Source organism: Colias croceus, chromosome 6 (genome assembly GCF_905220415.1).
Source record: "Colias croceus chromosome 6, ilColCroc2.1".
In the NCBI taxonomy this organism is placed as follows: Eukaryota; Metazoa; Arthropoda; class Insecta; order Lepidoptera; family Pieridae; genus Colias; species Colias croceus.
Window position 1 is genome coordinate 1,955,644 of NC_059542.1, and position 24,056 is coordinate 1,979,699.

General features: G+C 31.6%; 1 protein-coding gene across 1 annotated transcript in view; it reads right to left on the reverse strand.

Annotated features, from left to right (window-relative positions):
* Positions 1–3,257: 3,257 nt before the first annotated feature.
* The window catches only part of LOC123692802 (protein spaetzle 5), a 29,889-nt gene continuing 9,090 nt past the window's right edge, over positions 3,258–24,056 (reverse strand). The window contains exons 3-8 of the mRNA XM_045637598.1: positions 7,600–7,742; positions 6,906–7,123; positions 6,201–6,489; positions 5,523–5,699; positions 4,907–5,080; positions 3,258–4,473 (exon numbers count right to left, since the gene is read on the reverse strand). Of these exons, the coding sequence (XP_045493554.1) occupies positions 4,302–4,473; positions 4,907–5,080; positions 5,523–5,699; positions 6,201–6,489; positions 6,906–7,123; positions 7,600–7,742 (1,173 nt within the window). The 3' untranslated portion in view covers positions 3,258–4,301. The remainder of the gene's footprint in view (positions 4,474–4,906; positions 5,081–5,522; positions 5,700–6,200; positions 6,490–6,905; positions 7,124–7,599; positions 7,743–24,056) is intronic.

The following is a 24,056-nucleotide window of genomic DNA, read 5'->3' on the forward strand; positions in this document are numbered from 1 at the left end:
CATGTGAGATTTAAAGATGATTCCTCATGAATTGTTAAACGTAAAAAGGATTTACAAAGACGTTCAAACACAACACACACAATAAAGGCATATGTAAAAAATGAAAGAATGTTGCGCTGTAAAAAATATGGCAGATGTTCTGTAGGCCTGGCTCACTTAGCATAGCGGATTAGGAGTCAATAACCAAATAATTTAATATGAAAGAATAGCTAACGTGTAATATATATTTTTCAAAAATAGCTTTGACATGAAATGTGCCGTTTAATATTTTGTATAACTGGTAGTGGTAGATTACATAATAGTTAAGTGCAAACTAAATTAGTACTGACATGAATAAAGTTCAAGATTGGCTCTTTTTCTTCGCCATTTAATATTTTTTACTAATATTTTTTTCTTAACAAAATCAGATTCCTCAAGAGGAGGTATATACAGATGGTCGAGCACGGACGCAGTACTTACCTGATTTTTCGCTAATACTTTTTCGTTGCTTTCAGAATGAATTTTCTCATTCTGTAGGTTAATACGTGTATAGTGAAATTAACCAGAATGGCCAGCGAATATTGAATTAATTATTATTAGATAAATCAGGGTCATAGTTACAAGATGTATAGTTTGCTGAACTATAAATTAAAAACTTGTACAGAGTGGACATTCCATATCTATTCAGTAAGTTCATTAGTAACAAATTTGTATCTGAATTTCTTAGAAATTTATAAATTTTACTCAATATAAATTCAACAACAGATCGCGCAAATATACCTAACCCAAAAATGTTAACCATAGTACATATATATAGCTGTTATAAGTTTGTTTTATTTTATACGAAACAATTTATTTTAAAAAGTATATTGTTAGAAGAACAAAGGGAGTAAATCAATTTCACTCCATGCCATATAATTTGATTCCAAAATAACAAATTTGCCGTCTGTACCACACCCGACGCAATGACTCATCAAATTTTACCGCACACTCACTTTTTCATCTACTACCATTATTTTTCCCATATTCGTCATAGCTAAGCATCTGTCATATAAATAATAATATATTTAATGGATACTTGGCTTTATTATAGTTATTGTAATTTCTAAAATATTATTATTTTGTATAACTCATGATTCTCATTGATAAATAATATAGGTAATATACTTCGGAAAGGAAACATTTAATTATTTAAAAATGAATAATTTAAACATTAGGTTGTTTGTTATTGCATCAAATCAATATTGAATTACCTACTACTTTTATAAATACGTATAGATGAAATGTAAGGAATAACTGAAGACCAGATACAGTAAATATAACATTTGTATTCGAAAATCGATTCGATTCAATTTGCAACGTTGTTTGAGCGTAACTTTTGCTTTCGTTCGTTGACCAATTTACGTATCGCCGCTTTTTACAAAATACTCCATCAGTAAAGGTATCATATCCGAAAAAACCAGCCGGTGCGAGTGTGAAACGGAGCGAAATCAAAAATTAAAAGGTTGCAACGCGTGCAAACCGCGTTCTTGCATCGTGTCGTGCCAATTTCATTGCTACAAAAGTGCGTAATATCGATCACCAACCTTACCCTATCCTCTTTCTCTATCGCACAACGCACTTTATTATCCAACAACGTAACAGCGTAAAAAGGAACGCGATTCGACTTCAACTTTATGCAGAGGAAACGCAACGCTTTATTGTTTTCACCCCATCGACATACGCCCTTATTTCCCGCCGAACGCTTCCCCCGTCGTGGTCGCCATGACAACCGATCTGTCACACGCACAGAACATAAAACGCAAGCATTGATTTTTTTCCCTGCTTCCTCTTTTACTTTTACGCGTGTCGAGCTTTTTGCTTGAATTTTTATTTTTGAAGCGAGAGTTTTGGCGCTTGACGCAACTGCTTTCAAGTTCATTGTAGATGCCATAGTGAATAATCCTTTTGTTTTTGTGACAATAGGCTACTATTTGCGTACTCATAAGTAATTATATGGGTAAAGGATTCATCACTTTCAGTTCATACCTAGCTTTTGTTTTTGTTTGTATAACTTTAAAAGGAAATTGAAATGTCAATAAAAAAAAAATATTTTTTATTACCCAGAGTACTTTAATTTCAGTTTTAAAGAAAAAAAATATAAATAAAAGGATGTCACGCATAAGAGGAAGTTTGTTAAGGTAGGCCTGTAAACCCGGGGTGCTATCCCACAGATGTGGCGATTTTCACCCCTTAAATTGAGCCGTTAACTCAATCCCGGGAAAATATGCCACTTTGTCAACCACTCCTTCCAAATTTAGAATTATATTGTCGGGTTTTACATTTTCAGTTTATTCTTTTAGCTTTTGAGAAGCTTTGTGAGTGTGAAATAAGAAAAATGTGTGCGTGTAGGTACTATGTATATTGTACACACGTAAGAATTGAAACTTCTTTATGACCTTATTTTTCAAAAAAAAATTTACTATAATATGCAACTTTACAGAAATACGTCGAATCACGCGTAGTAGGGATAGGAAAAAGATGGCGCGTAACGGAAAAATGTCACGCGTAACGAAAAAATGTTACACTTAATTTTTTTTCAACCCCGATAAAGAAGTTTCACTTCAATAAAGTGAAAAAAACTGCAGGCTACAATATAAGATTAATAAATTCATTATGAGTTAATGTTTATGTCACAGGGAGAAGGAATAATAGAATAACAGACAATACTTAGCCCAACTAATAAAAAGCATATTTTTTTTAATTATTTGCTTGTTATTTTTAAAATTAAATAGAGCAATGATCCTCCAATGAAAATGTACTGTTATGTTGTTGGAATTGAATTTTTTACCACATATTACATTACATCAATGAAAAATAGTTCGATGATGTTAATTAAAGTTTTTGTTTGAGTTTTCCGTAACGACAATTTGTTTTCCACTCGATGGTTAAATAACTAGTTACAGTATTTAAGATAAACAAGCTCAAACTATTTCATTACTCTTGAAACAGGAAAATCAACTAACACTTGTTATTAATAATAATAAAAATATAAATATAATGAAATAAAACATGGTCTTTATTTCAACAAAATAAGATAGAAGATGGTGGAAGAGGGGTTCAGAATATTTATAAATATTAAGTGATTTTTCTGATCTGATTTATATAAACCTATTATATAATGTAATAATATTATCATTTTTTATAATGTAAGTACGCAAAAAAAGTTGAAAATTTTGTATAGTGTTTAAAAGTTGTATAGTTAAAAAAAAATAAGGTTTTCAAATAAAACAAATTTATTCAAATTTCAATTTTATATTATCATATACAAACTGGTTTATTTATCTATTTATTTACAAAAGTTATACAAAACTGAATGCGCGTCGACTCTGAAAATTACAAAAAATGTCAAACTATTACTAACTCAAAAGTCTTTAAAAGATTGTTCTAAATAAAATCAACTTAACCCCTTCTTTATAATATGAGACTATAATATTTTCTATGTAATTTGTATTTATATTTATTAATGTTAAGTATGCATAAGCTGGTATACTTTGACTCTTTTCTTCCTACTCGAATAACATGAGAGTGAAAGGGACAAAAATCGGTTTGGCTTGATTTCATAAGAATGGATCAGTTGAATTTCCTTATTGGTGATCTTTATACAAAAGTGTGAATCTGAATTCATTTATTGCAATAACCGTCACAGAAATACAATTTCTTAATTTAGTTACTTATTTTACAACTCAATCGAAGTGTAAGTAGGTACAGTATTGATGAATATTGAATGACAAGATGAAAAATAGGTAAGTTTAAAAAATAAGTGTATAAAAATAAATTCGGCTGTTTAGCTTTTGTAGCAATATAAAATTATGAACGAACTAACAAGTAAAAAAGCTTAAAAGCTTCATGCGAGAAAGACTGTTATTTCATTTATTGGGTAGTAATCATTATTTAAACATTGTTCACTTACAGTTGCACTACTATATACAAATCTAGATATTTTGAATAATACTAGATTAAATACTTTGTACCTATTAATATACATAATACTCTGTTTTTACACGTACAAAAATTACTACATTAAATTGCAATACAAATAAATTTAGGAAATTATATGAATCTTTACATATTAATTTTGATATTATTTTAAATTTAAATAATACAGGAACCGCATTTATATTGTAATCATCTAATAATATAAAAGTCACAAACATTCACAAGAGAGAGCAAAGTGATAGCGCCATCTAGCATCGAATAGCGGCAACTCTACGCGTACAATAAAACACAACATGCAATACATTTTAGCTTAAAAGTACATCACAACGAGATTAAAATAAGATTTAATTATTATTAATTATTGTGCATTGGCAACAGCTCGGAATCCAGAATACATCTGTGTACAGAGTTTGTCCGCTCGGCTGAAGTGCAACCAATCGCTTTTGAATATATTTCTGTTCACAACGAGAAGTGTATCCGCGGGGCACGCTGCATAAACCACTACATGTCGAAGACCTAGAATAAAAATGGTGTTTTTAAAATATTAATATGTAATATGATACAAATAGAGTACTTATAAAACTCAAAAGTATAGAACTTTCTCTTAAACTCAACTAGATGGCAGCACTAAGATTTGAAGAGAAACTTCTTTATCGGGGTTGGAAAAAAATTTAGTATAACATTTTTTCGTTACACGTTTAAACGTGATTCGGTATTTCTGTAAAGTTGCATATAGTAATTTTTTTTTGAAAAATAAGGTCAATAAAGAAGTTTCACTTCTTACGTGTGCACTCTAGTACTAGCGTTTAGCTACTATTATGTATTCTGTGCTAGTACACGCACACATTTTTTTTTTCATTCTTAAAGTTAGTTTGTTGTTTTTGTTGTTCTTACGAACTTATTTGTTATATTCTATTTACACTTAAAATCGAATAAGAACAATACATACGAGCAAGTCTCAACCCGGACCAGCTGCGTCATATTATTGGGCATGTTGACGACGTATCGCCAGTTGCCCTTGTTGTTCTGTGCGGCTTGCGGCTGGATGAACTGCGTACGGACCTGGCAGAGTTCTACCGTGTTCGCGGCTTGGCGCCGCGGCCTTTCCGCGGATGGGTCTTCGCTGGAAGTATAAAATAATTGGATAAAGCTATGATAATAACTTTCTTATAAGTTGTAGTTTTTCTTATAAGAAGTGATGATCATTATATTGACTTTTTTTAATTCCTAAAAACCCTAACTAAACAGTGCGCTTTGAAGAGCAAAAAAAAAGTAATATAGTAATTGTCTAATTGGAGTTTATATTATAATAATAATACATATATCTAATAACTAAAATTTAAGTCATATTTTCTCAACCATCTTTCTTCACTATATCAGTAGTGGTTCATTAACTGTGCCCTGTGGTACTAAGAAATGTTTGAAAAAATGTAATATTATATTTTGATTGGTGAAGTAAAACTTAAGGGCACTTTATGAAATTTAATAATTCCTAACTTCCAGTAGAACACGTTTTATATGTTATATACTTATATCTATTGTTACCACATGATCAAACAACACACTTAGCAAGCCCCAACGCGATCCTTAAAGCCTCTGCCCCAGTGAGGGTCCCCTTAGCAGCTGCCTCCACCAACTCAGCGTTACGTTTTCGTCGTGCCCCATGTCCCACGGTTCGGGGCGGAAAGGATATCGACCTCTGGATCGTGATGTCGGAGTTTGATCGGGATGGTGATATGTATCTGAAATAGATAAATAAAAATTGTAAAGAGAAGTTTGTGAATAATATGACATTGGACTAAAGGCTATTATTAGGTATTTTAATATTATGCTCATATTTTTAGCTTATAGTGACGACTTCATGTTAATTTAAATTTAGGTAAAACAGTATACAAGAGCAACTAACTAATTTTGTTTAATTAGTTTTTCGAAAGAGTTTAAAATGCATTAATATTCGAAAAAGTTTAAAATACGTTCTAACGTTTAAAATTAGAAAATACCAGGGGGAGACAGGAGCCGGCTTGGCTAGGAATTTTTTAAACCGATACAAAACCTTATAGCGTATAAACTTTAGACAAGCTATGTAGGAATAGGGGCGCCAACACTTATCAAAGTGTTCTCACTTTCTTTTTAGTTTAGAAGTATCTATAAGTGGACGAACGATCACTATGACAAAGTTTGTAAACTCGAGATCACATCCCTAATAACGAGCTCTATTTAAAAATATCATTCAAAATACTAACTTCCACCATTCACTCGGGTTATAATGCGTCACACCACTCGCGGCCTGCTTGAGCCAATCTGCTTCATAATTCTGGTAGAAGTTGGGAGTGTTGAAATAGTTCGGGTTATAAATGCCCAAGTTAGGCGTCACGCTGTTTTGCCTCAAGTCCGGGTCCCAGTAACCCGGGGAACTGTGGTAGCCTTGGAAACCAAATTTTGAGAAGTTGGTCGCTTGAAATGCCTTTATGTTGTAGGGAGTCGGCTCGATCGATGTTGGTGGTTGCAGAGGTGTTTTGTCGGAAAAAATATCTGAAAAAGCAATAGATTAAACTAAAGATACAATATAAAAATATTATAGAGCGTAATAAATGTGGACATGATGCGGTTTTTTATGAATACATGCTCTAAAGTCTAAGCAACTGGGCATCGGGCATTAAAATTAGACAAATAAGAAACTAGTTTTATATGATATTTTATTGTCATACTAAAAATAAAAATACTCTACCATAAACTTTAAAAATAGTTTATTATAAAGTATAAACCTAAAGCAGGAAATTTCTATATTCTATTTGTGTCAATTGTAAAATGGGCGGTTTATGTTAAATTTTAAATGAAGTATTGTTACGCATTGTGTAGCTTACAAGTTACATAACTGAATGAATAAACTAATGTAACTCAAGTGACAGCCAGAGCCGAATAAACTAATGAATATACAAATAGCTTACCGTGGTTGAATCTTGTATGAAACTTCGTATTATAATCCTTGTGGTAGTCAGGTCCGTCGTCGACTAGAGATATTTGGTCCACGTGGGGCAGAGAGTTTGGTCCATAGCCGTATGGATAGCTGCCTTTCTTCACGGCGTCGAACTCGTCTCTACTCTCATCGGATAATAAGGTGCGGATATCGTACTGCCCCGCTTGCACTAGCTTTCGTATGACGTGCCTGGAAAATAATTTCTTTCATTCTTTAACTCGAAATTGATACTGATATATTTAATCTTATAAATTGCGTTCAATTTTTAAACATTTTTTTATTTGGGAACTTTTAAACAAATTATACTTAAACAAGAGCTTTCTTGCTTGCAATAAATAATTAAGTCATCCTAAATGTGGCCTCAGCCTGCCGCTTAATAGTGCTGTTACAGGTGATAGGTGTCACACGTTTTCATAACAAGAGCCTCTGATCAAGCTCTGAACCTTGAAAGTACGAATTGAGCTCGATGAATTTTCAAGTAATTTAGATAATTTTTTTATGCTATCACGTGCATTTTTACTTAAATGATAAAAAAGGTCCATAAATTAAAGAAACGTAACGTTACTTATTTTGACGAATGTTGATAGTTGTTAAGGATTAAGGAAGTATAAAACAGCAAACGTGCAATCATACATTTATATCCATTTATATAAAACTAGTCATACTCTGGATAAGGCTCCGGATGTAAGCAGTATGTGAGGCCGGGCTGCGCGCAGGGCGGCGCCCTGCCCGGAGGCGCCGGTTCAAAGGCGCAGTTCTGCCCGTAGGGGCAGTTGTACCCGTCGCCCCCACTCGCTGTCCAAATTATCTGAAAACATTAAATAATAAATTATTTATATTCAAAACAATAATATTGTAAAAGCCAAAATATACTTTACTTATTAAACGTGACGTTAATTTGCTAGTTGTAAGCATTTTCTTTGTGACTACGGTAGTTGTAACTTAATATTGATTTTCATATATACTTAATCTTAGAATTACTCTATAATTTTAGTTTCATAAACAGAAAGTTCATTTAAAAAAAAGGTTGTAAATTAATCGATATAAAGAGGCAATAAAAACCCACTTCAAAAGTATGATTCAGTCATGTCGAATTGTTATAATGTTATGATGTATTTCTTGTTTTGAGATGTATTTCCTTTAAAAAAGTTCAATGCCTCTATAATTATCTTTATAATACTCAACCAATATCAGAAAAAGAAGACCTATATTTGGCAATACGTAATCGTTTCCCCCTATAACCGTATCTTTATACGCGAGGGCAAACGTATTATAAAACATTTTTGAGTCACGGTTCCAGTGTCACGTCCATTATTACAATATTAACATTTAGCCCACATATAAATTAAATATTCCTCACACAAGAACACCTTGCTAATGATCTCCTTTCACGCTAATTGCTTCAATCACACTCGTCATTGTCACCAGATACGATACCTTGATCCATTTATTGTATTGTGTTTGAAATGCACCGATTAAAGTGACTAATAACTTTTACTGTGAGGTTTCGACATTGTGAACAAGTATTATTGGTATCACTTATTTCTGTGAATATGTGTGTATTTAAAAAATCATCATAAAAAATAAAGTGTTCCTAACAAAAAAACAATTCCAATGTGTAGGAAACCTGAATATTAATTAAGGAAACATTTCTGTTGAGTTTTAATTCATTATGTTATATAAAAATGCTTTTAGAGTTTGAACTTTGAACCTATTAATGATCAATTAAGAATACGACTAACTCTCTAAAAGTTAATGATTGATATCAAAATCTGCTTTATAGATACCGAAACTTTATTAGACATTACGTCATTGCCAAAACCATTATTTGCAGTGAAAGTTTTGAATTATATTTACAAATACACGGGGAAATAACAAGGAAATAGCGAGAAGGCGATCATATGCACGACGGAATAGATTAGCGCAACGCACTTTCCTTTCTGTGATCTGAATGTAAAGTGCTGACTCCTCGACCAAAGTGTCAAGTGGTAGTTTATTTTATAACGCTTGCGGCTATTGAAAGTTTCTGTGGTAATGTGAAGCAATTGGATCTAAACAAGTGACAAAATTGTTTTAAAACTCTTTACAAGAATTCATAAAAATAAAGATTATAAATACCTACCACATAGGAAAAGATCCTTCAAGTAATAACCACGACATACTTAAATGGTGTAGAGCACCTATTGCATACTATATTCCCAATACTATTTTATGGTAACATTATATTTACTTATTTATAAAGTCGAAGAACGAATATTTTTCAGGAATTTTACTATTAAACATCATCCCTGTGTAACAATCTGCGTAGATGAAAAAAATTCTTTCATTTCTTCTTCGGATGTCTTTCTTTTCTATATTGTTCAAACATACGAGTCAGAATAAAAATTATTAAAATTCTGTGTTTCTTGTTTATGACAGGTATCTATCATACATAATATCTCATCTATCTTTTTCTTGATTCTAGCATATTCAAATGATGTGAATCAACGCTTAAAAAAGTGCGATGATAGGAGAAACCTCATGTAATAGGAAACATACTTATAATATTTATTGTTGAAAAAAATCGGAAGAATTGTAGGTTTGTGTTACTTTGTTACGTTGAGGTATTGTTCTGTAATCGAGACATCAATGGCTGGAGAAATTATGCAAGCGTATTTATTGTCGTGGCGAGGCGTGTAGGTTTCGTATTATGTGAGGTTCAACACAATGGTGCTTGTAGGCTAGGTATATTGATTTGTACGTAAATAAGAGTTTTATACTGACTGTGTTGTGGATTAGAATTTAGTAATTTGTGTATAAAAATAAAAAGAAAACTGTGTTATAAAACAATTCAATATCATATTATAATGTCACATTATGTGGGATAGTTCCTATGAATACTTTGACCTTGGTAACCCTTTTTAGTAGGTACTAAAAAAATTACGTCGCAAAAACATACACCGTAGTGAAACTTCTGGAAAACCGTAGAACAATTATTTTTAAGCTCTTCATGAGCATATTTTTTACAATTATGGATGAATGGTAAACGTTGTAGAAAATTTCGAGTTTGGAAAACATTTTTGTTTATTCTTAACCACAAATAAAATAAATAGTAGTAATGTGTTAGAAAGTGTACCGATGATTCAGAAGTACGTGCCAGATAACATCAGCTGTAATATTGTAAACAAACACTGAATTATAACGAGATCCTTTAACAGCTCTGCATGTAAAGCAGATGCAATCGGATTATCTTTATTCTTCATTGAAAAAAGAATATTATTTCAAATTCAAACAAGCCAAATATTTATTTATTCAAATAGATTTCTTCTAGAAACACTTTTTGTCGTCACGACATAGACCATTTTCCACAAGTTCGGAAAGCAGTTTTGCTAGAGAAGAAGCGATAAGAATCTTAGTAGCTGCTCTTTTAAAAATATAGTTAGAAACAAATATAGGTATTGTAGTTTAAAGATTGTTTAAATATATAATAAGATTCTTTTAGATGTAAGGTCTGAAGTGCGTTGAGGAGACAATCGACGAAGATTTTAAGATATCTAATGTTTGTATCGAACTAACAAATGAACCTATGCGTATAAGCTATAGTAAATATGCTGTATATTAAAAATTGTAACTATAAACGCACATTTTCACTTGCTCTTGAACAATGATTGTATTAAAACAATGTCTAACATTAATTTATTCCGCAAACCATTGTTTACTCAATCAATGCGTGGAATTCGATACAGTTTGTTGACAACTGATAAATGATAATATAATAAAGTTATTAATTTATGGTGACAATTGAAGTTAATTTGCAAAACGCAGGTGCGCTGGACACGAGTCTAATTTATAAGCCGCGCCCACATCGTCGATCGTGACAATGGTAAAAACAATTGCTTAATTCAAGGATAGATTGCGATTGATCGATATTCGGTTCCGCAGGTGACAGGACCCGTGTTCAAAAAAAGCGAAACCAATAACAGTGCTAATAGCACGACTAATATTAATTAATACCTTCATTACACATGTCAATTCTATAAGCTCCGAATTGTATAAGTAATTTTGAAAGACACATTGACCAAAAATATAAACACTACGCTCCGCCTTGCGGTTTCACCCACGTGGCTCCGTTTCTGTTGGTCTTAGCGTGATAATATATAGCATATCTCGATAAATGGGCTATCCAACACCGAAAGAATTTTTTAAATCAGACCAGTAGTTCTTGAGATTAGCGCGTTCAAACAAACAAACAAACAAACTCTTCAGCTTTATAATATTAAGTATAGATGTGTGATGACTTTAAAGTCAAGATAAAGGTAGATAATATATTATGCTGAGGAACTAAAAGGAAGTTCTGTTGTTATATTATAAACTATCATACGTAACACATTTACTTAAGGATACAAATATCATACTTACTGAAAATTATTAATGCCACAATGCATAAAAATATTAATTTTATGAACCTATTGACAGAATTAAACACCCACTAATTGAAGTCGCTAAGGTACTTTAATATTAATATTACATTAATACTATCAATGTATTACTCCTATTAACCTTGTTCAATTGTAAATACATTAAGCTTGTATTTATGACACTTATTCGACTTCAAGTCCCCGCTGAAAGCCGATTAAACCTTCCAACAATGCTAAGCAATTTGACGCCTGTTAAGCCTTTTACATTGCATTACAGCGCACTTATGAATTCGTCGAAATAACCTTTTTATTGGTTGACATTTTTTTTAACAAAACTTTATTATCAGAGGTATTATTCAGAATTTTCCTTATCAATGTTAAATTCATGGGGTATATAATTGTTCACAATTTTCCTTATCTGTGATAGACACGTAGGCATATTCTATTAAGGTCTTTCTATTTTTTTGCATTAATTAAAAGTGACAGCCATATTTTCATCCCCTATTTCACTTGAATCATTACTTTTTCTTGACAAAAAGTAGCCTGTCCTTATAACCAAGGTATGAAAACGGAACAAATAGACATAGAATTACTGTCGTAATTTAATATTAAGTACCTAGTAATGAGAATATATACCTAAATCAAAACCTGACACTGTTAGATATGGTATACCCCAAGGCAGTGTACTGGGACCGCTATTATTTAATATATACATAAACGACTTCCCTAAAGCCACTAGAAATAGCATAGTTATGTTTGCTGATGATAGTACTGCAATTTTCACTTCGGAAGACATAATTAACCTTAAAGAAGATGTGACAGACTTCCTTGACAAAATGATTACATGGCTTAAAATGAATAACCTGACATTAAATTTAGAAAAAACAAAACTAATGACATTTACTAGACATAAATTAAGTAACCCCCTGAACATAATGTACAAAAATAAAATATTAACGCAAATAGATGATACAAAATTTTTAGGTATATACATAGATGAAATTTGAATTGGAAGGCTCACATTGAACATATTTGCTCGAAACTAAGCAAATTATCTTATGCCCTTTATATGCTGAGAAAAGTAGCAAACGAGGCAACTCTAATAACTGCGTATCATGCCTATGTGAATTCCATATTACGCTATGGTATAATATTCTGGGGTAATAGTACAGATATAGAAACCGCATTTAAATCACAAAAACGGTGTATAAGAGCTATATCTGGTATAAAGCGAACCGACAGCTGTGCTCCATATTTTAAAAAATTTGTACTATTGACCTTACCATGTTTATATATGTATGAAGTTATAATGTTTGTAAAATCTAATCTAAGTATGTATCATCATCATCATCATCATCATCAGCCCATATACGTTCCCACTGCTGGGACACGGGCCTCCTATGAGGGTACAGGCCATAATCCACCACGCTGGCCAAGTGCGTGTTGGCGGATGACACATGTCGTCGAACTTTTTAATTCTTCGACATGTCGGTTTCCTCACGATGTTTTCCTTCACCGTTCGAGCAGTGGTGATGTTACAACATGCGCAGATAAATTGAAAAATCAATTTATTTCCTGCGCGCTCGCCTGGTCTCGAACCTCGGACTTATCGATTCGAAGTCCGAGGTCTCACCACTGAGCCACCACTGCTCCCTGAGCCACCACTGCTCCTAAGTATGTATAAGTAAGTATGTATGCCCACTACCAAAGTAAGCGTAATAATCATAAAATATGTATGTTAACTAGTAAAACAAGGCACTTTTCTAAAAGTATTTTTGGAATGGGTCCAATATTGTATAATAAATTGCCTAAGGCAATGATAGAAATAGGAAATACAGCTCTATTTAAATCTAAATTAAAAGAACTATTAGTACAGAAATGTTATTATTGTGTGAGGGACTACTGCATTAATGATAAATGGCTGGACCTCATATTTGTATAACACCTTGTATTGTACCCATGTTCATGGAATAAAATATTTGAATTTGAATTTGAATTTGGATTTAAATATGCTTTATGTACACAAAAATATTTCCATACTAGCTTTCCGCCTGCGGCTTCGCCCGCGTTTTCAAAGAAAAACCCGCATAGTTCCCGTTCCCGTGAGATTTCCTGGATAAAACCTAGCCTATGTTGCTCAGTAAAGATGCAGCTTTCTAATGGTGAAAGAATTTTGGAAATCGGTCCAGTAGTTTATGCGTGAAAACCATACATACATACATAATTACAAACCTTTCCTCTTTATAATATTAGTATAGAAGCATAGATTCCATATAACCTACTATCCTCTTTGTTTAAAATATATTCCCATTTCAAACAAGTAGCTATTAAAATAGCAGAAACATTTAACACGCATTAAAAACAAATCAATGTTATAATTAATCTAATTTACATAACGAGATTGCTAGTTAGTAGTTACTAATTAAAGAAAAAGCCTATCTGAAATAATGTCACTAGAAATATAACGATTGTGTTTCAAGAATTTGCAATCATTATGCTAATTTTATATAAAGCACGCGGATTTCCTGTAAGGCTTTTGTTGTAAATTAAATAAGACACTATCAGATATGAACAAATCAAACTTGTCATTTTATAGATCGCAATCGACACACGATTTTGAAAGTAATCCCGTAATGAAAATTAATTATTAAGAAAATTGGTCAATGCTAAATTGTTGAATACTGATAATATTTGCTTAGATGGTTTTGTGGTCACTCTGTATGTATTTATTTAAAACTAGTTTACCGCCCGCAGCTTCGCCCGCTTTGTCTAAAAGCGAATAAATTATATACTAAAACCTTCCTCTTGAATCACTCTATCTATTAAAAAATACCGCATCAAAATCCGTTGCGTAGTTATAAAGATTTAAGCATACAAAGGGACATAGGGACATAGAAAGCGACTTTTGTACGTAGTGATTGAAAATTTTACCTACTATGGGAGCAGCTCCGATAGCATATTAAAAACGAGGTTGCAATAATATTATGTTAAATTTTAATTTAATTTAATAATAATTCATGTTGTCATAATTTAAAGTTTGGATAATTACCTACTATGAATAGTAGATCAATTACTAATACAAAATGTTATTTCTAATAATTGCAAAACTACAAATAAGATGCAACAAAATGATGTGTTTGTTGTTATTCTTATTATATAGAAATCAAAGATAAGAGACAAAATATAGTTTTCGAACATATCCATCAATAAATTTGCAATTATAATTAAATTGAGCGCTAAAGCAAATGTTTAAAATCCGATCAATCAATTTTATGAACTCATAGATTGCCTAATTACATTAGAATTAGTGTAAGCAAAGTGGTCAATATATGCAAGCGGTGTGAACCAAAACTAGTAGGTCCGGGTCAATAACCCCATAAATATTGTCTTGCATAATCCATTCTATGAGTAAATAAATAAGTTTTTTGTAATCGTAAGCAGGAGCCTATTTATAATTCGGAAAATATATAGAACGATTCTTCTGACAGCTGCCATTCTTTTACGAAATAATTCATATAGAATGTCTAAATATGTATGTTTGTGGTCTATATAGTTTTAGGGTAGGTACCTAAATCGATTATAAAATGTTATAAAAAATTCTGATTAAGCTTGATGTAAGTTTTTAATTCTTCTTGTAATTCCTATCCTAGTATTCTGATCAAAATTTCCATGAAATACAGACAACTTCTTGACCTATATATACCCATATATTATCTAATACCGGAAGGCCTCTCCGCCCTCTATATAAGTATTACTTCTGGTTGCGATAACTTATTATTGAAAAATGTAACAGATAGTTGATAAATACTGAAATAATTAACAGTGTAAGGTCTTTTGATATTTATACTTTATGTTCAATTAAGATCATTTTTTTTATTGACAGTTGAACATAGTTATTAAAAAATATTTCTATTTCGTTAATTTTATGAGACGTGAGATATAATATCATGTCTGGAGCAATTAATACTGTGGAATTGGACAATGAACTATTTTATCTTCCTGAACTTACATTTTTAACATGAAGAGTAAGAAAATATATTATATTTTGGTTTTAATGAGTTATTTGGGCTAAATATAATAAAAAAATAGAAACATAAAACAGTGTTCGATAAATACGAGTACATATATTATCAAATATCATAATTACTGGACAAATAATGTAAGTTTGTCACAAAACTCTATCTAAAATTGTTTACCGTCAATACATTTTACTGTATATTGTTCTTAATTACCTTGGTGCTAACTGATCAATAGTCGTGTTGTATATATTAAAATTAAAACAGTAAACATACGGAAAACAATACTTAAAAGGATAGCGTTTGTCTCAGTCTTGTTTCAATGGAAATAAAGAAAGAATCGTACATTGGAGGCTAGTAATTATGAATGTATTGTCATATAATGAGATGCATGTGGAGCGAGGCTATGTACTTGGTCACACAGAAGTGTTAAATGTTCTGTCAGATATAAGGCGATGTGACAACGATTGTTATTATATATCTTTGTTGTAATTGAGTTTTACAATGTATCTGATTTGGCTATGTTTTTGATCTTTTTTGGAAATCAAACGTATGTAAGGAAATGGAATCATTTTCTAAAAATACCTATAATACATAAATGTGTAACAAAATGTGGGGATAAAATCTTCAAACTTACTTTTATTCTTGAATTGCATTTTCTTTTCTTCGTAGATTTTTTGAAGCCTTATCCTGATAATAAACTGTATGGATAGCTAAATCTATAATGTTCTTTATAAATAACTTAGTGTTTAATGAATATCAAGTTTCAGCAACTTAAATAATTTAGTAGAAAATAAATTAAAACATAACTTTTAATTTACGTGAATACGGAAAATTCTTACAATAATTATATTTAAACCACACAAAGGTTAAAAAAATTATAATAAATTATAATGCATATTTACTCAGAAAATAACATGAATATTCAATATTTTTGTCAGTATAACAATGTTTAATTTATATATTACGTACATGATCCATAAAAAACATAATAATTACAATACATTTTCTACATAATACATTTGATATTCAGTAATGTTCAGTAATCATTAATATTCTATTTTTTCGAATACATTGATTTATTTAATATGGATTTTTATTGATATAATTTACCTTACCAGTACCCGAGTTGATTGGCATATAGAAGTATAAATAAAAGACCAAAGTATGTAAGTATCTAAATTAGTTTAAATGCTACATAAAAAAATTAAGCATTAATTTTATGTAACTATTATACTAACAGAAACAATAACTTGAATTTTAAAATAAACTTAATATATTTGCAAATATAAACGACATTATTATTTTTCGAACGCAATTAAATCACAATATATATTTTATATCCGGCATAATAAAATAAATATCTAATCATTTAATAAGTATCGGCACAAGCCCCCTTCACAAATTACATACGTATTACTTTAATTAAGAACTATATTTATTATTCTTCCAGTCTATGTAATAAAAAACCTTATCACTTATCAGCAATCATGTGTTCAAAATTTGCTGCGTAAAAAACATGTTAGATATTGTCATGTAATAATTTGCAGCCGATTGAACTACCGGTTGATAAAAAATGAAACGCAAAAAATCTGATTGATGTAATCTTGCACACGTATGTCCTTTAGTTCCTTGTTTTGATCTATAATTAGGTGTAATTTATTTTAATATATTTTTTTGTGTTATGAATTAAATACGAATTTATTTATTAAGCATAGAAATCTATGCTGGTCTTAAATTAATTATGTATATTGTTAATTATTGTCCCGCAGGAAAGGCATCGCCTAGTGTGGGACACAATGAAGTTTTTAATTGTATTTTATCATCTAACTGTAAAATCTGTAATATGTAGGTACTATGTAAAAATTTTAACCCATAAAATGTATGTTTCGTGTGTAATTTAAAGTAATAAAGTACAATAATTAGTTGTTTTTATAAAACTTATGAGTTACTTATGATATACTAACACTTGTACAATGTACATATTTTGTAACTTAAAATGTTTTGCTTTTGCATTTTTAAATTAGTTGTTGAAATATGTACCGTTATATCCTTGTAATTATGCCTACAAATTATATTTGCAATTTTATTAGTGCTTGTTTTATTCTGATTCTAAGTAGGTTTTTCTTTATTATGTTTAAAATGTTAATGACTGCAAGTCTTGCTCAATTTTAAGAATGCGCCACCACTATCACTCGTAGATATTAAGGCCGTATAAAATAAATTATTTGATTCTTTAGGTTATCATATTGCTGCCAAAAAATTAAGTTTTTAAGTATCATTTCACAAATTCTTTAATACATTTTCATTTATCGCAAATAATTTGAGATTTTTATGCGACTAGGTGATGGATCGGAATTAGAAAACAAATATTTTTTTGATTAGTTTCCATAATCAAAAATGTACACTAAAATTGTATTCTAAATCCATGAGGAAAACAACAAAAATGCACTCTCAAGTCATACAATTAAACTTTAAATTTCATTAACAGAAACAAAGCACGACTAAACTTGACCTTGGCCACTTTCTCCTGTATTATCATCATCAGCAGACAAATATGCGTTAGGAAACGTGTGACGTAATACGCAACCCGATGACATTGCATAAACATACACAAATTGATAAATAGCGTGAAATTATTTTATGAAACGAACATCCTACAAGGCCGCGAGATGTGGATTGAGTTTGGAAGTTTTTGGTAAACGAGTGTTATTTTTTGCTCTGTTTTGTATCTAAATTTCGATGAGTTTTAGAAATTTTAAATATTGGTCAGAATGTGGGTTTTTATCTGCGTGCTTGAAAGGCTGTCGGTATCGAAGCAAATAATTAATTATTGTATGGGATACTTATATTTATAGACAATTCAACGCTATTTTGTTAATATTAATTGGATAACTAGTCATCAGACTAGTATTTGTATCAACAAATACTCAATATCATTTGTTTGTTTCAAGTTTGTTTAAATTAAATGTCATACGTTTGGACAACAATAAATGAAGAAAATCGAACTGTCAGCCTCTGTCACATAAACAAAACATAATACGTGGGCCACACTGAAAGTTTTGCGTAACTAATATGTAAAACAATTTATTTGTCAAATATTATATTTACTACTTTTTAAAGTATTCTCCGTTACATTTAAAACACTTTTTCATCCGTTCAAACCATTTCTGGGAACATGAGGACCATTGGTCCGAGGGTATGTTTTCTGCGTGCTGTTTGAAAGCAACCACGGTCTCTTCTGGCCACGTAAATGTCGAACCACTCATTGAATCATAGATTTTTGGTAAAAGCAAGAGATCGCAAGGTACTAGGTTGGGACTGCGTGTGGCATGGGTCACGTGCTCTATGTTTTCAGAAGCCAAAAATGACTTTGTTTTGTTCGCGGTGTGCGCCGAAGCACTGTCATGGTGCAACAAGATGCGACTTCTAGGTCGCTTTTCTCTTATTTTTTCTAAGATATTGGGCAAACAAATAGTGGTGTATCACTCGGCTTTGAGTCTTTTGTTACTCAAGTGGGATAGTGCAGACAGGATTCGTCTTAGAGAAAAATAATGCAATCATTTGTTTGCCGACCCTTATCGCCTGCCTCAATTTGGTTGGTTTGCTGTCACTTTCAAACACCCATAAAGAATATTGGTGTTTTCTTTCTGGAATATAACCATGTATTCATATTACATATCCTGTCACGATATTATACACGGCAGTAGAATGTCCGTAATTGTACCTTAATAGCATTTCTTAACATCAATCTACTCGATGTCGTTTTTGTTCTGGAGTGAGTTTGGGAGCAATCCACCGGCAACCAAGCTTCCTAACTTTCAATGTTCATGTAAAATTTTCTGAATTTGGCTCATACCAATCTCCAAATGTCCTCGAATCTCCTAATAAGTGAAATGGCAATTTTCTTAAATTAGTCGTCCGACGGTAGCCATATTTTCCTCCGTGATCGCAGTTGAGGGTCGACCTTCACGAATTTCATCATGGAGAGAAATACGACCGCGATGAAATTCAGCATATCAATGCCTTACAGTGCTCAAATAAGGTGCTTCCCTCCCAAAAGTATTTTGAAGGCGAGCAGTGCAAGCTTTCGGAGAAAGCGAACTTTTAAAATCATCAAAAATCATCGCCCTAAAATTGTTTCGTGTTAGTTCCGTTTTTGCTACGGACAACGAACTTCAACTTGAGATAAAAAAAAATTTACAAGCGCTTCCCGCCAAATTTTTTTTTCCTCAACTTATGAGACTTCATATGTTAAAAAAATATAACATTCGAAATTCAAACCTTTATGGTTGGCCAGAAACGCAAAACTTTTAGTGTGCGCTAGGTAGTTACTAAATGTCTAAATGTAAAACATAATAAAAATAACTGCGTTAAAAACAGCCGACTTCAAAAACGGAAAAGTAAGAAATAAAAAAGATTTGATATTATTAATTACTACATATTATTTTTATGTGCTATTTACTAAAAAGGTTTGATGTCGGTGCATGGGCTTAATACTAAGTGCTTAGTGTTTGGCACCGACTTCAAACCTATTTAATAAATAGCACATAAAAATAATATGTAGTAATTAATAATATCAAATCTTTTTTATTTCTTACTTTTCCGTTTTTGAAGTCGGTTGTTTTTAACGCAGTTATTTTTATTTAATACTTTTTAGTGTATTTTTCAACACGAATCAAACGAGCCCAAACTCGATAAAGTTGAGTCAATATATTACTGAGTTCCTATGGCCACCTTCCGATTCCATCATCAGATCAGCTCCATGTCATGATAATGTTTCATCGCTATCCAATTTACATTCGTATACAAAATTTCAGCTCAATCGGTTACCGGGAAGTGAATCAAAGTTACTTGCTACATTGAAATTAAGTCATCGAGTACAGACAAAAATGCTCATAAAATAAAAACTACTAGGCCTAGCCGAATAAAATTTTTATGGGACCAATTCGACACCATCCCGCATCGAACAAAAAAAGAATCACGTAAATCGGTTCAGAAACCTCGGAGTAATCGGTGTACATACATAAAAAAAAAAAAAAAAAAAAAAAAAAATACCGGCCGAATTGATAACCTCCTCCTTTTTTTTGAAGTCGGTTAAAAATTGTGTTGTGCGTTATGTGTAGGTACGGTACTTGGTAGGTACAATACGATCAATACCTTGACTGCAATAGTTAAAAAGTTATTAATTAGCATATAACAGAGAAATGACCATCAATAGATACGTCCAAAATGACAGACATTCGTACTGATTTTTGACAGTTAAAATTTGCTTATTGCGTGTTAAACATGTGTCAAGTGTCTGTTAGGAGATGTCCACCTTTTTGTGTTATGCACAAGCAAACAGTTGAGAAATTGTATTGAATATCTTTATTACGGCACTGAATTTATACAGGCATTAAAATATCTTCTTAGTAATTTTTGGTCGCGGAAGAATTCTAATCAATAAAGCCCCATCATTAAAGCGGCTCGACGGAACACAGTGGGGTTTTAGTCGGTAAGAATCCGACAGAACCCACGGCTCCTTCCCCGGGGGCCGTGGGTATCTTTGGAAGATTTCCCCACTATAAAAAAAAGGTGTATATTTGGGCTGTGCTAATTACCTATAGATTTTGTCGTTTGTAAGTTTTGCTTTATTATAATTAATTTAATAGATATCATCTCATTAAGATCAGCCATTTTTGCTCCCACTGCAGGCCGTCTGTGATGGTTGAGTCACAGTCCAACAAAATTATCCAAACCAAAACAAACTTTCTACAAAATCTTTACAACAACAAGAATATTAATTGATAATTTGGCAATAACAATCTGCATCTCTGGTCTGCATCAATTTTGTAACTGAAATAACGCAACTAAATTACTAGATCATAAATGATTCATAGCGTTGGCAAAACCTAATGAATCAAATGTATCTCGACGATAGCATTATTACGTCACACGATGCAGGCGTCTACCCGTCGCCTACCATTTTGCATCTTATCTTTTTTATTGGCAGAACTGTGTCAATGTTCTAATATCTTGTAATTCTCCTTTTTATTTTACGATTCCCTCAAAAGTCAGATGTCGATGCGTTTTAGATTCTCTTGGTATTGCCAAATAAGGCAATACTTGAAAAATTAAGACTTTAGAGAGTACAGAGTTATTATTTTTTTATCAGTCGTGGAAAGCTGGTGCCTATGGTAGTTATTTAAGTATAAAGAAGAAGAATGTATGAAATAAGCTTTGTGTAAGTGCTTGTAAACAAAGAATAAAAGCTCAGAATGTATGGTAACAAATAATAATGGGTAAATCCCGTGGTTTTCTGTTATGCCTTCTGTCACAAGTCACAACCGTTAGTCACAACTCACAAGGCTGCCAAATAAACTATAGAAAACCACTTGGAATTTCACAAATATGTGGTCGCTGTATAATTATAAAAACAACAAGTATAAAAATCGGTCAAGTGCGAGTCGGACGCGTGACATTAAGGGTTCCGTACAAATAATCTAAAGAGTAATAACAAAGAAAATATGTCATTCAATTCATGACTATTCCAAGCGTCGCTTTACCTTATTTTTTTATTATTTGTAGTTATGACAGCAACAGAAGTCAGCACCTATAACTATCACGGTTCATGAGATATAGCCTGCCAAACAAAACATGACATTGTCAAATTGTCGGTTTTCTGTAATAATTTCAAGCAGTTGTATACTCAATTCACATTGGTTTTTTTTTCACGTGTTCACAAATTCTTATAATGTGCAATAAAAATGGTAGGCTATAATATTATGTAAAATTGGCTATTTGTTCTAAATTTTCATAAAGCAAAATAATCTATATTTTCGTATCTCGGATATAAAAAGTTTTGCTATTTTTGGTATCGAGGTTTGTATACAGCTTTAATTTTAGAACAAGAGTAGGCGAGTTTTATTTTCTATATATTCTAAAAATATGCATGTTTAGGCTTTAACATTTCCATTCTAACGCTCCCAATATTCCAACGTTGTTACACAATATAACATTCCACAAAGACAAAAGAAAAAAAGGCATTACTAATAGTTTTGAAGCATATTAAAATTACAGCGAACGTTAGTCATCGTTTGAGCAATTGACCAATATTTTCTAACAACACTTTCATACATGACTCAAGGTTCGCGTAAAATGACAATTTAAAAGAGGTTACATATGCAATAAAATAAATAACGTAAGTACGCGTTTTGCGACATAATCTCCATATTCAATTGATGAGTTTAAATTTATCATTCAGCTTTTAAAGGTTTAAATCGGTAATCCGCAGATACTTATTTCTGCTTACAACTGTTCTGCAAATTTGCTTTTTGAATTTATTAATAAGTAATAGAAATTTAAGAAATGGCTGAACTTAACTCTAATGTTCATGAAGCGATAGCTAATATTCCAATAAAATGTAAGAGCTCTATACCTAATCCAGATTATGTATTAATTACCATAAAAATACATAAAGTGATCGATTAAAGAGTAAAGAAATAAGTTTACCTGATGATTATGTACATACCTATAGAAGTTTTTGTAATCGTAATTGACACTTTTCATACCATCCTAGTTTAGCGAATGGGTTTTGAGTTCAACACTACGGTACGGTTATATAAAAATTGCAAAAATATGTTCCCAATAGATTTTATAATGACTTTAATTCATCAAATCCGAAGTCATAATATTATTAACCATAATAACCTATTATTTGAAACATAATAAAATGACATAACGAAAGTGGCGCCGAATTTCTAGAGAAATCGATAAATTGAGGTCTCTGTAATATATCATTCGAGATTTACGACACTAATTATGTCTAAGTCATTTACATCTTTATTTTAATTTTGGCACAGTTGCCTGAACTTTTATTCGATAAATATTATGTTAGGTCGAATGGATGTGAATTTGAGATATAATTAAGAAATATTTTAACACGTGAATACAAAATACAATTTGTCCAAATGTAGTCTGTTAACTTTAATATTATGACCAAAAATTTAATTTATACATGATACAGAATGATGCATGCACACCTATTACCTATGTATGATTAAATATATTATAATACATATATGTATAGTTTGGTACATCGTCGCATAAATTCAATGGCTTCGTGCCAACCTAAATTAAGTTAATTTTTATTTTTATCAACCCAATGTTTTGTTTCAGTTTAAGGTTGTAGTGGTACAAAATAAAAGAAAACAATCACATACGAATTAAATCTAGAACCTAGCGCGTTAATCCTCATCTCTATGAACCTAATCTACTTTTTTCTTCTTCTTTCGCAGCATTATTCATTGCTTTTATTGATCGTAGCGCAGCGTGATGTTACATACGTAGCGCGTAGTAACTTACTTAATCTGTAATGCACTCAAATCTGAAGGTACAACCTCCAGATTCATTCAACCAAATAATCAAACTTTTCTTTACTTCACTAAGCTTTATAAGATGAGTATAGAAGTATTGATAACAAAAAATGTGATACCATAACTTAGTTCAAATGATTGGCGCGCGATCTTGACCGTCTAAGTCGTGACCTGTTACGGAAACAGAGACATCTGACCTCCTTCTATTGTGTCTTCGGTTAAAGGTTGTCTTCCAAGAATTGCGAGTTTGCGAATTGCAGAATATATGCTAGTTATTGGTTTCATCGGGAGATATAATAGAGATTAATAATAGACTTTTATTTGGTCTGCAGTTGTACAAAGATAAATATTA